This window comes from Leopardus geoffroyi, chromosome D3 (genome assembly GCF_018350155.1).
Source record: "Leopardus geoffroyi isolate Oge1 chromosome D3, O.geoffroyi_Oge1_pat1.0, whole genome shotgun sequence".
NCBI classification, from domain to species: Eukaryota; Metazoa; Chordata; class Mammalia; order Carnivora; family Felidae; genus Leopardus; species Leopardus geoffroyi.
The window spans coordinates 6,077,018-6,090,598 of NC_059339.1; the positions used below are offsets into that span (position 1 = coordinate 6,077,018).

Here is a 13,581-nt window from a genome sequence, read left to right on the forward strand (position 1 = left end):
GGTCGAACCTAGTCCAACCTGCCCTCTGGCTCCCATGCCCCCAGCCCCTCAAAGTTTCCAGGGAAGCCCTCGGGCCCTCCTTTCTCTGAACGATCTAATTCTGACCCAGGAGCCACTTCTGCAAACGAGCAGGGCGAACGTGGTTCAGGCCCCTCCTGACATCACCCCCAGGTCTCGGTGTTGGAACTGGAAGAGAAATGCACGTATCGACCCCCAGAGAGATCGAGACACAGACCGTGCACACATACAGCCAATATTCGCAGCAGCCTTCCTTTCAAACTCGGCCTGGCCCACTTCCGCCCACACCATGCTTGTTCCTCTGAATGGGGGATGGCTCGGGGAGGGAGACCCGATAGGGAGCTGACCGTACCTTGTCCCGCCCGCTCGTTCACTTCATCTGCATCTTGGAACTTGGTCACTTGCGTGAACAGGGTAGAGCGGTCCAGCGGCCAGCCGTTCCTCCGGCAGGTGGCCTGCACCAGGGCCGTGAGGTAGGATTCCGGGATGTGCAGCCCCGAGAGCCACATCACGCCGGGCTCACTTTCAGTGACCTGGAAGGCAGGGGGCAAGGCGGCGGGAGACCGGGGCCGCCACCAAATGCCAGGGCCAGAGCTGACCCGAAGATCGGGTCAGGATAAAAGACACAGTTCACCTTCGCAGCAAAAAGACGGTGTTGGAACAACGGCAGCCTGTCTGGGAGAACAAGCTGAACCACCCGGTTCCAGAAGGAGCAGAGACTTAAAGAATAAAACCACGAGAGTACCAGGTCGGCTCTCCAGTGAACACTGTCATGATCTTGAGTTGGAAATGCAAAACCCAGAGGCCATAAAAGAACAGACCGAGACATTTGACCAAATAAAAATGTAAAACTTTCTTCTGGAAGAAGTGCCATAGGCAAAAATCAAAAGATGCTGACAAGCTGGGGGGAAACACTTGCAACACCAGCACACCAAGGGCCCATCTCCAGGATACACAAAGAGCTCTCAAACGTCAGTTTAAGAAGATAGAGAACTTGATAAAAATGAAATCAAGACACGAAAAGACAATTCACGGAAAAAACATGAAACAGCTATATGTGTGTAAGATATGCTCAGCCTCACCATAACTCAAGAAACGCACACCTAAACATATTAGCGTTTACCTATCAGGAAAAAAAGATCCAAAATATTAAGAACACACATGGTGCAGCAAGGGGAGGAAATAATCGTGTTCACTCGCTGTGGTTTCCACTTCTCTAGAAGATGATGTGACAAGAGCTGTTAGAATGTAAAATGCACATTGGGGTGCCTGGGCGGCTCAGTCAATTAAACATCTGACTTCGGCTCAGGTCATGATCTCAAGGTTCGTGAGTTCGAGCCCCGCATCAGGCTCTGTGCTGACAGCTCAGAGCCTGGAGCCTGCTTTGGATTCTGTGTCTCCCTCTCTCTCTGCCCCTCCCCCACTCATGCTCTGTCTGTCTGTCTGTCTCTCTCTCTCTCTCTCTCAAAAATAAACATTAAAAAAAATTAAAAAGAATGCAAAACGCACACACTGAGACCCAACGCTTCCGCTGTAGGAACCTACCTGTGAAATATACTCGTGTGCATCCAAAGGTACGTGCGCCAGAATGTTGTATTGGCAAAATAGAGGGGGGGGGAAAACCCCAAAGGGAACCACCCAAATGTCCAGCAGGCGAAAGGACATGGAATATCTGTAAAATGGAGTCCCCTTAAAAGAATAAGGTCGACCTAAATGCACTTAGATGGACAGTGGCCAAGATGGACTCTGAGACAAACAAATCAAGTTGTGCATAATAGGCTTCAAAGTCTTAAAAACAAAAAGAAAAGGAAAAAAAAAAAAAAGATACAAGTATGCTTGTAGAGTCAGAAGCCATTTCTCGAGCACCCAATCACCGCTAATAGAAGGTACCTCCGGGGCGCCGGAGAGGGGTTGGAGGTGGTTGGGGAGGGAGGTGGTCCAGGCTGAGCCTCGAACTGACACACAGACTGTGGTCTCTCACTTACCCACGATGTGTACTGGCTGAACCGCCGCAGGAAGTAGGGCATCCAGTTTCCAAGGGACTTTAATGTGTCAGGGGCCAGCTTTCTCCAGATACTAGGGATGTGCCCGAGGAAGAGAGATCTGGCTACGTCATCTAACTCGTTGCTCATTCCAACTTCTCCGGCCAAGGCCTGTTTGCAGAATCAAGAGCGGTCAGGCAAGACTGTGGGAAAACCGGGTACTGCGTGTAGGCAGAGGTCTGCACACGAGGGGCGTGCTCACCCTCTGAAGTTCAGCCAGAGACCTGGACATCCGTGTGACGAGCTTGTTGAAGCGCTCCAGCTCCTGCAGAAGCACCACCGAAGTGGGGGAGAGTCCCACCCCGAGGTGCTTCCTGACCTGGTCCAAGTCAAAGATTTGGGGCATCTTGTTTTCTATGTCCTTGGCAACGTGGCCAATGTAATCATCTCGGCTGATGCCGCTGCTGGATTCCCCTAAAACCAGGACACATTTTAGGGAGAGCAAGGCATCTGAGGGTTAGGACGGGGGCGTCCTGAGCCTTCTGGTTCTAGGAAAGGCATCGACGCTACAGAAACCACAAGGACCAATAGCCCTCTGGGCCAACAACGCCCTTCCACCGTAACCACACTAGTTCAGTCCCCGTGGCCGACTTTACCTGTCTGAGGCTGCAGCTCCAGCAGGTGAGTCCACATGTCTCGAGCCGCCTGAGTATAATATCCAATCTCGGCATTGGAATGAAGACCAAACACTTCAGGTGTGTTGGTCAGCGGGAGGGCCTCAATGGCTTCTATAATCGGGACGGAGAGGACACCATCACACAGCCCTCAATTTCTGCGGCTGCGTGGCCTCAACATCCCCAGATACGCAAAACTAATTTCCACTGCGTAGTGGGTGGCGTGTTTTTAAATACAAATTCCATACTACCACGCCCCATCCGGCTCCGTGTTTATTTCTTTTGACAAAAATGGCTCCGTGAGCTTCCTGGGGCCCACTCTGCCCTTCAGGCGGAATGTGGCGGATTTGTCATCACCGCAGGACGGGGAAATCTAAACTAACTCCATCAGCGCTGAGGCTACAAAGAACTTGCTGGGCCCCCTACAAAACATAACGGAGCACGCCCACCAGCCAAGGATCCCCCCAGGAGAGGAGTCAGAAGAGCCATCAAGCCAACCACAGAAAACAGAACAGCTGAGATGTACAGTCGGTCTCCCTTACAAAAAACTTCTAACATATATTTTGATGCCTGAGAAATCTCACCAACAAATTTTTCCTTCTCATCACCGGCGGGGATTTTATAGTCCACCTCCTTATTCCGGAAGAAGTGGAATGGCTGGAAAGTGTCAAAAACGAAGTCTCCCAGGTACTCATCCATGTAGATGGTCAGGATGCGCCGATCGAAGCTGTCGATGGCCCGTCCTCCATACATGACCTGAGTGACCGAGAGCAAGAGCTGGCCGGGAACCCAGGACCCACCGGAGACCTGATGTGCCCTCGGCGGGGGGACTCCTGCTGGCCGGGCTGCTGTGCAGCTCAAACCATGTTGATCACGTGCCTGTGGCCCACTGTGCACAAGAGGCTTGTGCAACCTTGTGGGGTCCTGGAAGCCAGTGTGCCATTTGCAAAATCCCCAAAACGTAGTGAAGAGACAACAAAGCAACAAAGAAGCCAGCCACCACTGTGGCCTTGGGAATCGGTGGTGCCCCTGCATGAGCACATGCAGGCCAGAGGGGAGGCATTCCCACACGGCCTGTCTAAAGTCATGGTCTCCAGGGTAGCCCTCCACGCCCACCGACCGGTAGCGAGGCTACGATGACACGCCTAAGGCACGGCGAGGAGGGGAACTGCCAACCCCCCAGAGAACACGGCCCCCAGGATGATGAATCCAGAACCTCCATGTGGACGGAGCCCACTTAGGAGAAAGACTATCAGGTGATGAGCCAGCAGAATTCCACAGAGACCTTGCAGCTGACACGCAGCAGAAGCAACAGGGGAGTCACCAAGGTCTCAGAGGTCGCTCATAAGGGCACCAGGCCACAGCCCAGCTCCAGCCCTTGGAGGCAGTCCACGATGGGTCCCCCAAGACACTCCTACCTCTCCAATCAGGTACTTGAGGCTGCCCCACGGGATCCTAGGGTCATGTTGCTGGAAGGCTTTTGTTAAGTATGTGTTCAGAATCTCCATGCAGACCTTAAAAGACGAGGGACAGGCATGGTTGTGCTCCAGCCCACAGAGTCGCTCATGTTCTGACCCTCACCTCAAGTGTGGGCAGGAACACCGCGGCTGTTCACAACTCAGAGAAGGGGTGGGGGTGACACAGGCCGGCCGAGGAGGAAGTTTCTTGGGAGAAGCAGCAGCCACTGCGTCCTAACCTGGAAGTCAGACTCATTGAAGTCATAGTACACGTTCCACCCAATCTTCCCGAACTTTCTCCTCTCCAGCACCACCGCGTGGAAGAACGCCAGCACGTAGACCAGGGACTTGAAAGCAGGGTGCGGACACTGCTCCAGCATGTCAGGAGAGATCTTGAAGTAAGTCGCTCTCATGTTGAGTTTCAGCCCGTTGGGTGGCTCCGTAACAACCTGTCAGAAGAGAAGACAAATCGTGACGGAAACCGCAGACCCACGAGTCCAGCTTTGAAGAGGGTGAAAAATGTAGACACCTGGGCTTTCCCTCCATCCCTGCGTGGCCATCTCTCCTGCTCCCCAGGCAGCAAAAGTCTCTTATAAGGACCCGGACAAAGAAGATAAGGGACTAGATGTGGTTCTGACTCCTGCTCATCAGATGACCCAGAGAAGTGAAAGAAGCCCATGGGAGCTTCAGATGCAAAACGGACGTCACCAAGTTTTCCCTCTGTCTGCCCCAGGTGACAGATGACAAAATCTCGCCACACAAAACTTGTCTGGGGAGTAAGTTAAATGGGGCGTGTAAACCACTAGAGTAGTGCAGCTGAGGGCGGGCCTGTCATCGAAGAGAAAAAGAAGGTTTCATAAATGTGAAGTCCAGGAAAACGAACCTAGGTGTTATTTTGGATACATGCGGAAGGAAGTGGTAAAGACAGGCCTGAGAGTCGTAACTGTCACGCGGTACGGGACAGTGCTTGTCTCTGAAGAGAGAGGGAAAGACGGAACTGGAAAGGGTGGCCGTGAAGGTCTGGCTGCATTGTAGGTTTACTTCCAAGCACGCGCTCGCTCACACGCACACACGGACGGCAGAATGGTAGCGATCTGAGGAACAGGGCTGTGGGGACGGGTGTTTGTCCTGAACCAAACCTTCAAAGACTTCTGCAGAATCCCAATGGGGAAGCCCCTGGTGGGGTCTGTGGTGAGCCACAGGCGGAAGTCTGGGTGGGGTTTGCTGATCCTCTCCAGGGACTTCTCCAGATCTTTCAGCCAGCGGACCAGGAGATGACAGTTCTGCAGCATCAGCCACTGCCCGCGGGCCACCGCCGTCTCCAGCAGCTGTAGGGCCAGCTGCACCGACGGAGAGAGAGAGGGGAGGAGTTGGTGTCCCAAAGCCACACTGAGCCCGTGCTCTCCCAGAAACCCGCTCCGAGCCCCCAGGAGGGCCCACTCCAGGAGAGGCCACAAAGAAGCCAGTGACCCAGGAGCTACGGGGGCTGCCCTCAAAGAACCCATCTCTGAGGACCCCTCAGGGCCGCCTGAGCCACACGGCTGGTCCCAACCTGGAAGATGAGCCAGCACATTGCACCCGCCGGCCCCCCTCAGCCCCGAGAGCTCCAGGTTCTCTGAGGCCGGCACCCTGACCGCCTCTGCGGCCATGCCGCGGGGGCAGTGACCACCCTGACCCAAAACAGGGATGTCCGGAGACTGGAAGAGAGGACGACGACGTGTGAATGGACTCTGGAAGCAACAGAGCAGCACAGCGGCCAGCAAGGCTGGGCGGTGACAGCATGCCCGCTCCAGGACCACACCACTGCCCGCCTGCCGCTCCGGGGACGGGAACTGCGCCCAGCTCACTCACCCCGGGGACCTCGCCCAAATTTAGAGCTTATTCCTTCCAACAACGAATTACCTTCTCTTGACCTTGACCCATGGCGAGGAATTTGAGGCGGTTTCCTCCAAAACCACTGCGCTCGGCTAATTTCATAAGGTCACCGGCAGGGTCAGAGCCGGGACTGAGGATGAACACGATGGGCGAGGTCGGAGTGCTCTGCTCAAAGATGGCCTCGAAGCTGATCATCGGGGGCTGCACGTACCTGGCGGAGGGAACAAAGCGGGGACTCTCGCAGAGGACAGCCACGGCGTGCTCGCCTCGCCGCCGCCAGAACCTTCTGGTTGTTCTTCGGGTATAGCTCCCACCGGGTTACAGTCCATGTTGACGCACATGTCACACAAGAGGATGAACCCCTGGGCGACGCGGGCCCTGCTGTGTCCCCCTAGCACAGCCAGGCACATCCATGGGGGCGCCACCTGACGGGGGGGCCTTCCAGGCGGACGTCCCCTCGGCACAGGACCCAGAGGCTCCACGCCGACAACGCCACAGGCGTGTCCTGAATGGCCCACTTCTCAAGATTTGAAAATTGGTTACCAACACATCAGACCTGGGAGACTTCGTGTAGGAATCCAAATTTCTAGCTTCTTTCAAAGAGTCAGAGGATCCAGCCACTCTGGGCCCCCCTTGTCAGCTGGCGTCAGTCCAGCTAAGGGGCAGCTGCCCCTGTGAACCAGGACTTGACCTGTCTGAGCTGCCACAGTCCCCACCCAGGCTGGCACACTCATTTCCGTCACCTGCCGGCCATGAAGGCACGTTTGGGTTTGCAGCCCCAAATTATATGCCTGACTTCGGTTCTGGAGCTGTGCCGTCCGGTATGGAAGCCGGTAGGCACGTGTGGCTGTTGGGCACTCCAGGTGTGGCCGGTCCAAACTGAGAGGTGCTGTAAGCGTAAATTCACACAAGATTTTGAAGACTTAATACCAAAAACAAACCAAAAAAAAAAAAAAATCATGTAAAATATCTTGATAATATTCGTATTAATTACATGTCAAAATGATAATATTTTAACGTATCAGGTCAAATAAAATGGTATTAAAATTACCTTTATCTGTTTCTTTTTGAATGCGGCTCCTAGAAAACTTCACGCGTGTGGCTCACCTGGTATTTCTCCTGAACGGAGCGGTACGAGGGTGACCACAGAAGAGCGCTCAATGACAGGGCGGTGGCAGTTCCCTCGGAAGCCGGCCCATCGCCGCTGTCTGTGAGCTCAGGCTGGGGGGAGGGGCACGGGGGAGGACCCCACAGAAGGGCCGAGCAAACACAACAACGCACTTACTTCTCTCCCATGGTTAGAGTCACATAGTCGGTCACCGCCCGGTACACCCGATCCACGCGGAAGCAGCGCAAAATAAGCAACTTCTGGAAAGGGGTGATGTTGCTATCGTATCCCAAGGGGAATGGAAACTGCTCGAGGGAGTCCAGGTCGTACCACTGGGGAAAGCAAAAGACACGGGTGGTGGCGTCAACGCAGAAGCGCTAGAGCCTCCATTTTTCTGTGAAGGTCCCACAAGCCACTGTAAAGGAATGAAATCTTTAGAAGCATGCACCTCCGGTCACTTCTAGACAGCTCTGTCATTTTCTACCTCCCGCTCCAAAACTAAGAACTTCAGGAAGGGAGGGACTGAATCGTTTTCGCTGTTGAGTCCTTAGTGCCCGTCAAGGATTGTGCTCCACGGTAGGTGCCTATTTCTCGGATGGGTGGACGGACAGAAGGACAGTTGGATGATTCTCCCGCAACGCTAGCTGAACCAGATAAAGGAGAATTCAATCAAGCGCCAGGGAGGGTGAGAACGACACTCTGAGTGAGTCCCACCAAGGACTATCTTCTTGCTCACAAAGAGGCTATGGTTTGGGTCTCAAGATGACTGATTCGCAGGGAAGGGAAGGAGGAGAGACAGAACGTGATCTCACCTCCTGCCAGACAGCGGGATGTTTCTCAACATCATCGGGAAGATTCCCAAAGGAGTCCGAGAACATTTCTGATAAAAGCATGATGTCTTCCCATCCCTGGTCAGACAACCAAGCACAGGGCTTTTTCCGGTGGCTTTTCTCCAGGGAAATGTTTCCTGATCACGACAGGAGAAGAGAAGTAAGCGGCTGGCAGTAACATGCCGGGAAGAGTGAGCAGCTCAGTGCCTTCACTCCTCCCGCTCCAGGGGAAAATCCTCGTCTCCAGCGGGGACTGGACAAGGCAGGAGGTGTGCTTGGCTTGCCTCCTCTCGGCCCGGGACCCCAGCCAGGCAGCTCAGCGTGACTGCCGGCCTCAAGGCAGCCTTCTGAGGCTGGAATATTTAGGAAAGCGGGGCTGTTGGAAGCCAAGTTCCAAGGAGAGTTTTTGTTATTATTGTGGTTTGTGTTAATGAACTTAGATGTGTGCGTGGGCAGTGTGGGCCAAGGGAGTCGGGAAGAATGAAAAAGGGGACACATTTGTCACCTTTTAAGAAGAAATCTAATTCTTCCTGCGGGACTCTGCCTTCTGCTTGCTCTATCTTGATCGTCATGTTGAAAGAAAAGAGTAACTTATGCCTCTCAAACAGCCCTGGAGGGAAACATCAGAGGGTACGGATAAAGTAAATTTGCTTTAAAAAAAGGAGCTTGTTATGCACACCAGCCTCGAATGTAAGAGAGATGAAATGAGGGGCGCCTGGGTGGCGCAGTCGGTTAAGCGTCCGACTTCAGCCAGGTCACGATCTCGCTGTCCGTGAGTTCGAGCCCCGCATCAGGCTCTGGGCTGATGGCTCAGAGCCTGGAGCCTGTTTCCGATTCTGTGTCTCCCTCTCTCTCTGCCCCTCCCCCGTTCATGCTCTGTCTCTCTCTGTCCCAAAAATAAATAAACGTTGAAAAAAAAATAAATAAAAAAAAATTTTTTTTTTTTTTAAATAAAAAAAAAAGAGAGATGAAATGAAACAAGGGAGCAGTGCACCTGCATCTGGCCCTCTCTGCTCTGTGTGTCCACGGCTGTGCGAGTGTAGACGCTACGGGCTCAGCTCGCAGGTTGTGCCCACGGCGGCACCTGCCACACCGGCCCGGGAAGCGCAGGGCAACGAGGGAACCGTGTGATAGAAGTCCAGAGCCACCTTCTCGATGGAGAAAACTGGTCGTTCGCCTAACTCTAAGTGCAAGTTCTCGTCTGTTACAGTCTAGAAGAGGTGTTAGCAAGCTTCCTACAAAAGGCTAGGTAGGAAGTATTTTTGACTTTTCAGGCTAGACGGTCTGTGTAGTAACGATTCGTCTGCCATTACAGCAGGAAAGGGGTCCCAGACCGTATAGGCGTAAGTGGGCACAGCCGTGTTCCAACAGCACATTATTCACAAAAGCGGGCAGTGAGCCAGATCTGGCCTGCTGGTCACGGTTTGCCAGCCCTCCGCTGCGGAGCAAGCACATTCCATCCACAGATTCTTTACTATTGGTAGGGGGATGCTAAATATTAAAGTTCTTCTTCTTTGTAAAAAGAAATGTGTTCTTGGGGAAGGGACTTGAATTCTACTCTTCTGTGTGCTGGAGGAACGACAGTCCTCGACCCTTTTCCTGCCCAGCTGCTATGGGCTGAATTGTGCATCGCCCCCCCACCCCCCCGCCAAATCCACATGTTGAAGTTCTAACCCCAGTGCCTTGGAACGTGACCATATTTGGAGATGGAGCCTTTAAAGAGGTGCAGTCAGGGGCGCCTGGGTGGCTCAAGCCGTTGAGCATCGGACTTCAACTCAGCTCGTGATCTCACAGTCCATGAGTTCAAGCCCCACATCAGGCTCTGTGCTGACAGCTCAGGGCCTGGACCCTGCTTCGGATTCTGTGTCTCCCTCTCTCTCTACCCCTCCCCCGTTTGTGTTCTCTCTCTCTCTCTCAAAAATGAAATTAAAAAAAAAAAAAACATAAAAAATTTAAAAAAATAAAGAGGTGCAGTTAAGTGGAGGCCGTGAGGATGGGGTCCCGTCCAACCTGCCTCACGTCCTCAGCAGAAGGGATCTAGACACACACACAGACGCCAGAGGTGCACACGCACAGAGCGCATTTGTCCCAATCAGTGCAGAGAGGTGCTCACCTGTGCAACCATAGTTATAGATGTTGAAGGTCAGTGTGTCCATAATGTTCTTTAGTCGCTTCATGAGAATGGAATCGGGCAGCGACTTCTTAAGTGACAAGCCAAAAACGTCCAGGAAGGCGATAAGGGAGTACTGGTACATGGCGTTCACGAGGGCCATCTCGGACAGCACGAAGAACAGGATGGCCCCCCTCCTGGCGGCCAGCCGGTAGCCGTCCCGCAGCCTGTCGATGTCCGAGGCTGTCTTCTCTGCCAGCTTGAGCTTCTCCGAGACCTAAAGAAAAGATGTGCGTCGCCATGGAAACAGGGAGACAGACACCCACAACCAGGATAACTTCTGAAATGGGCATGAAAGTAAGGGACGCACGGGGCGCCTGGGTGGCTCCATCGGTTGAGTGTCCAACTCCTGATTTCGGCTCAGGCCATGATCTCACAGTTAGTGAGTTCGAGCCCTGCATTGGGCTCTGCACTGACAATGCGGAGCCTGCTTGGGATCTTCTCTCTCTCCCCCTCTCTCTCTGCCCCTCCCCTGCTCTCTCTCTCTCTCTCTCTCTCTCTCTCTCTCTCTCAAAATAAATAAATAAAACTTAAGAAAAGCGTGAGGGATGCCAAGAGCAGGGTGAGGGGATGCAGCAAGAAAAGCCACGCAGCACCCACAGGGGTTTGAAAAGCACCTGCCTGTGCTTTTCTGGAATGCCCCCGCATCCTGTGCCCTCTTCCTCTTCTTTTTGTTTTTAAATTTTTGAGAGAGAGAGAGAGAGAGACAACAAGTGGGGGAGGGGCAGAGAGAGGCGGGGGCAGGGGATCTGAAGCAGGCTCTGAGCTGTCAGCAGAGAGCCTGACATGGGGCTCGAACTCACGAACCACAAGATCATGACCTGAGCCGAAGTCGGACGCTCAACCGACTGAGCCTCCCAGGCGCCCCGTGCCCTGTTCTTCTAATAACAGTACTGACTTGAACTTGGAGACTCCAATGTCCCCCTTTCATTCCGAACGTGGCATCCACCCCAACGCCAGGAGAGGAGCATATAACCCAGACCCAACCAGTCCACACACCACAAACCAGGCTGTGGGACCGGTTTGGGGTGGCGACGTGACTTAAATGGCTCTGGGGAACCTTCATGATAGGGACAGGTAAAGATTCCCACTCTTCCCTTTGGACCCGAACCTGAGGGGGCATGAGGCCACACCCACCTTGTAACCATGAGGGGGGCTTGGCTCACGGGGAGGCAGAAAATGAAGCCAACCCAACAAAAGGCCCAGCCCAGAAATGGAGAGAAACTGAGTCTTAATGATATGTTTGGAGTCCTGGATCCAGGCCTGCCTGAAGCCGTCCCTGGGCTTTGTTTTCTAAGCTAATAAATTCCCTTTTGACTTAGGCCAAGTAGGGCTGGGTTTTCTATCACTGTCAACTGAAAGAGGCTGGCCTGATGCACAAGGGTCCCTGGGAACACGTCTAGGGCTCCCCTCCCCCATTGCACACCCCAGCAGAGGTGGCCTGTTCTCATCACGCAAATCCTCAGGCGACTAGGAGCCCAAATCTGACGACAGCACAGGTGGAGATCCCCCCTCCCCCACCCTCCCCCACCGCCTCAGCTTCTAAGACCCGGGAATGAGGCCCTGAGATCATGGAATCCAATTTTCTCCTTTGGAGACATTTTTCCTTTCCTCCTCTCTCCTTTGGCGCTCCCAGAGGCGCGTCCAGGACCACACCCGCCCCCCCCCGCCCCCCCCCCCCCGCCCCCGGCTCAGGGCATTGGCCGTGCGGTTTGCACCTCCAAGGCTTTGGACTTCGTCTCCTCCAGGGTCTGCACCAGCTCCACGTTGTCCAGCATGTTCCCCGTGGAGGTCGCCAGTTCCCGAAGGAGGGAGTCTTCCAGATCCTTCAGCAGGTTCTTGTTCTCACTCGTCTCCTGGATGAGGTGCTCCCGCTGCTCCTCCAGCTCGCGCCTCTCGTAAGCCACCAGCACGCTCAGCAGCTGGTCCTCGAGCCCCTTCAATGTGACTGGGGAGCGAAGGGGGGCCGTCACTGGGGGGCACCCCGTCTCCTCGCCTGCTGCGCGCGTGCGCCCGGGACAGGCTGGGGCTGCGTCTGAGCCAGCCCCTTGGGAACTCGAGGACTCGGCCCTGCCGTCACCCTAAAGCCACGGGTCAAAACCGTCAGAACGACACGGAGACGCTGCCCACCCTGCGGGGGACAAGAGTGTGTGGCGGGGGGGTCCCAAAATAAATACTGGGGGGCCAGAGTGGAAAGCACACCCAACCTAACTAACCGATTTACACAGGTGCAGGCCAACCCTAGAAAACGGAAGAAACGGCACTCGGTCCCCGACAGAACTCAGCCAAGAGGAAGGACAGAAATCCAAAATCATGCCGCGTACTTCAGTGCGCCACACGGAGTAACTTCCGGCCCCAGCACAACAGGGTCTCGCCCCACTCCGGGTGTGGGTCCCTGGGCCCGTGGTCCAGACTCAGCACGCCCCAAGACACGTACCCCGCTGCCTTCCTAGGGGCGCCCAAACCTTCATCACCAAGAACCGACCAGTTGCGATCTGGCTAGGAGCGAATGACCTGGGGTCACCTCACGAAACGGTGTCCCCTGAAAGCTCTGGTCCCCAGTTGTGGTCTCCGTGGTAACCACCCTAATTCGCCACTGAGGTTCTGTACATCCTTACCGGTGTAGTTGATGACCATGGCTTTCCCAAACACAGACGGGCTGTATCTGGGATTGGCCAGCTTGGTGTTTAGGTACAGTCTGAAATTTGAGTCGTAATCCACCTCCTTATCCCCCAGGATGATAAACTGCCGTCCTTGGGAGACTTTGATATTCTTTTCTAAGACGTTATCGATCACTGGATCGATGTATTCGTCCACGTCATGGAACAGGAAAGGGGTCCCATACTTTATGGCCATCTCCAGCTGCTTGAGGAAGTCGGGGTCATTGAAGGAAGCAACCTGCAAGACGGAGGTAGGCACTGAGAGTTGTGCCCTCGGCAACTGCGCAGGGAGGGCGCCTTGGCCTTCGGAGGGGGGAGGGGACATGCCGGTGCCTGGGGGGTGCAGGGAACCAGAGGGGAGAAAGAACGGGACAGAAGCAAAGCGTGAGACCCGCAGAAGCCAGAAACCCCTTAGCTTCAGGCTCTGAGCAGCCCAAAGTGATCGCGAGAGATTCTCCTTCCGTCTCGCAGAAGAGTCGGCAGAAATCTTTCTTTCACTCGCCTCTTTGCTTCACCTCCCTCCAACCTCATGACGGCTTTGCTAGCTCTCTCCTCAAAACGTCTGGGAAAACTCCTCCTCTCTTCTAGCCCCCGGGGGCCTCCCTCTCCTTTTCCCTTCACCTGCTTTCATTATGTTCACTAACTTGGCCTCCCCCCCTCCCCTAAGCTGGAATCACCCCCCCCCACCTTTAAGTGGGAGCATGGTGGCAGGGGTGGGGCTGGGGGCTACGTGGGGCTGGCTCAGGACCCCGGCAGGCTGAGGGAGGAAGAGGAAAGTCAAGAAGCATCTCATTAATATTTGTCTCG

At 54.4% G+C, this 13,581-nt stretch overlaps 1 protein-coding gene across 1 annotated transcript in view; it reads right to left on the bottom strand.

The window, feature by feature from the left end:
* The window catches only part of DNAH10 (dynein axonemal heavy chain 10), a 147,364-nt gene that overhangs the window by 1,718 nt on the left and 132,065 nt on the right, over positions 1–13,581 (bottom strand). Inside the window, exons 63-77 of the mRNA XM_045459666.1 lie at positions 12,733–13,012; positions 11,833–12,062; positions 10,058–10,331; positions 8,450–8,554; positions 7,927–8,081; positions 7,292–7,446; positions 6,034–6,217; positions 5,271–5,471; positions 4,371–4,580; positions 4,093–4,188; positions 3,259–3,430; positions 2,657–2,788; positions 2,263–2,474; positions 2,004–2,171; positions 371–551 (exon numbers count right to left, since the gene is read on the bottom strand). Coding sequence (XP_045315622.1) covers positions 371–551; positions 2,004–2,171; positions 2,263–2,474; positions 2,657–2,788; positions 3,259–3,430; positions 4,093–4,188; positions 4,371–4,580; positions 5,271–5,471; positions 6,034–6,217; positions 7,292–7,446; positions 7,927–8,081; positions 8,450–8,554; positions 10,058–10,331; positions 11,833–12,062; positions 12,733–13,012 — 2,755 coding nt within the window. The remainder of the gene's footprint in view (positions 1–370; positions 552–2,003; positions 2,172–2,262; positions 2,475–2,656; positions 2,789–3,258; positions 3,431–4,092; positions 4,189–4,370; positions 4,581–5,270; positions 5,472–6,033; positions 6,218–7,291; positions 7,447–7,926; positions 8,082–8,449; positions 8,555–10,057; positions 10,332–11,832; positions 12,063–12,732; positions 13,013–13,581) is intronic.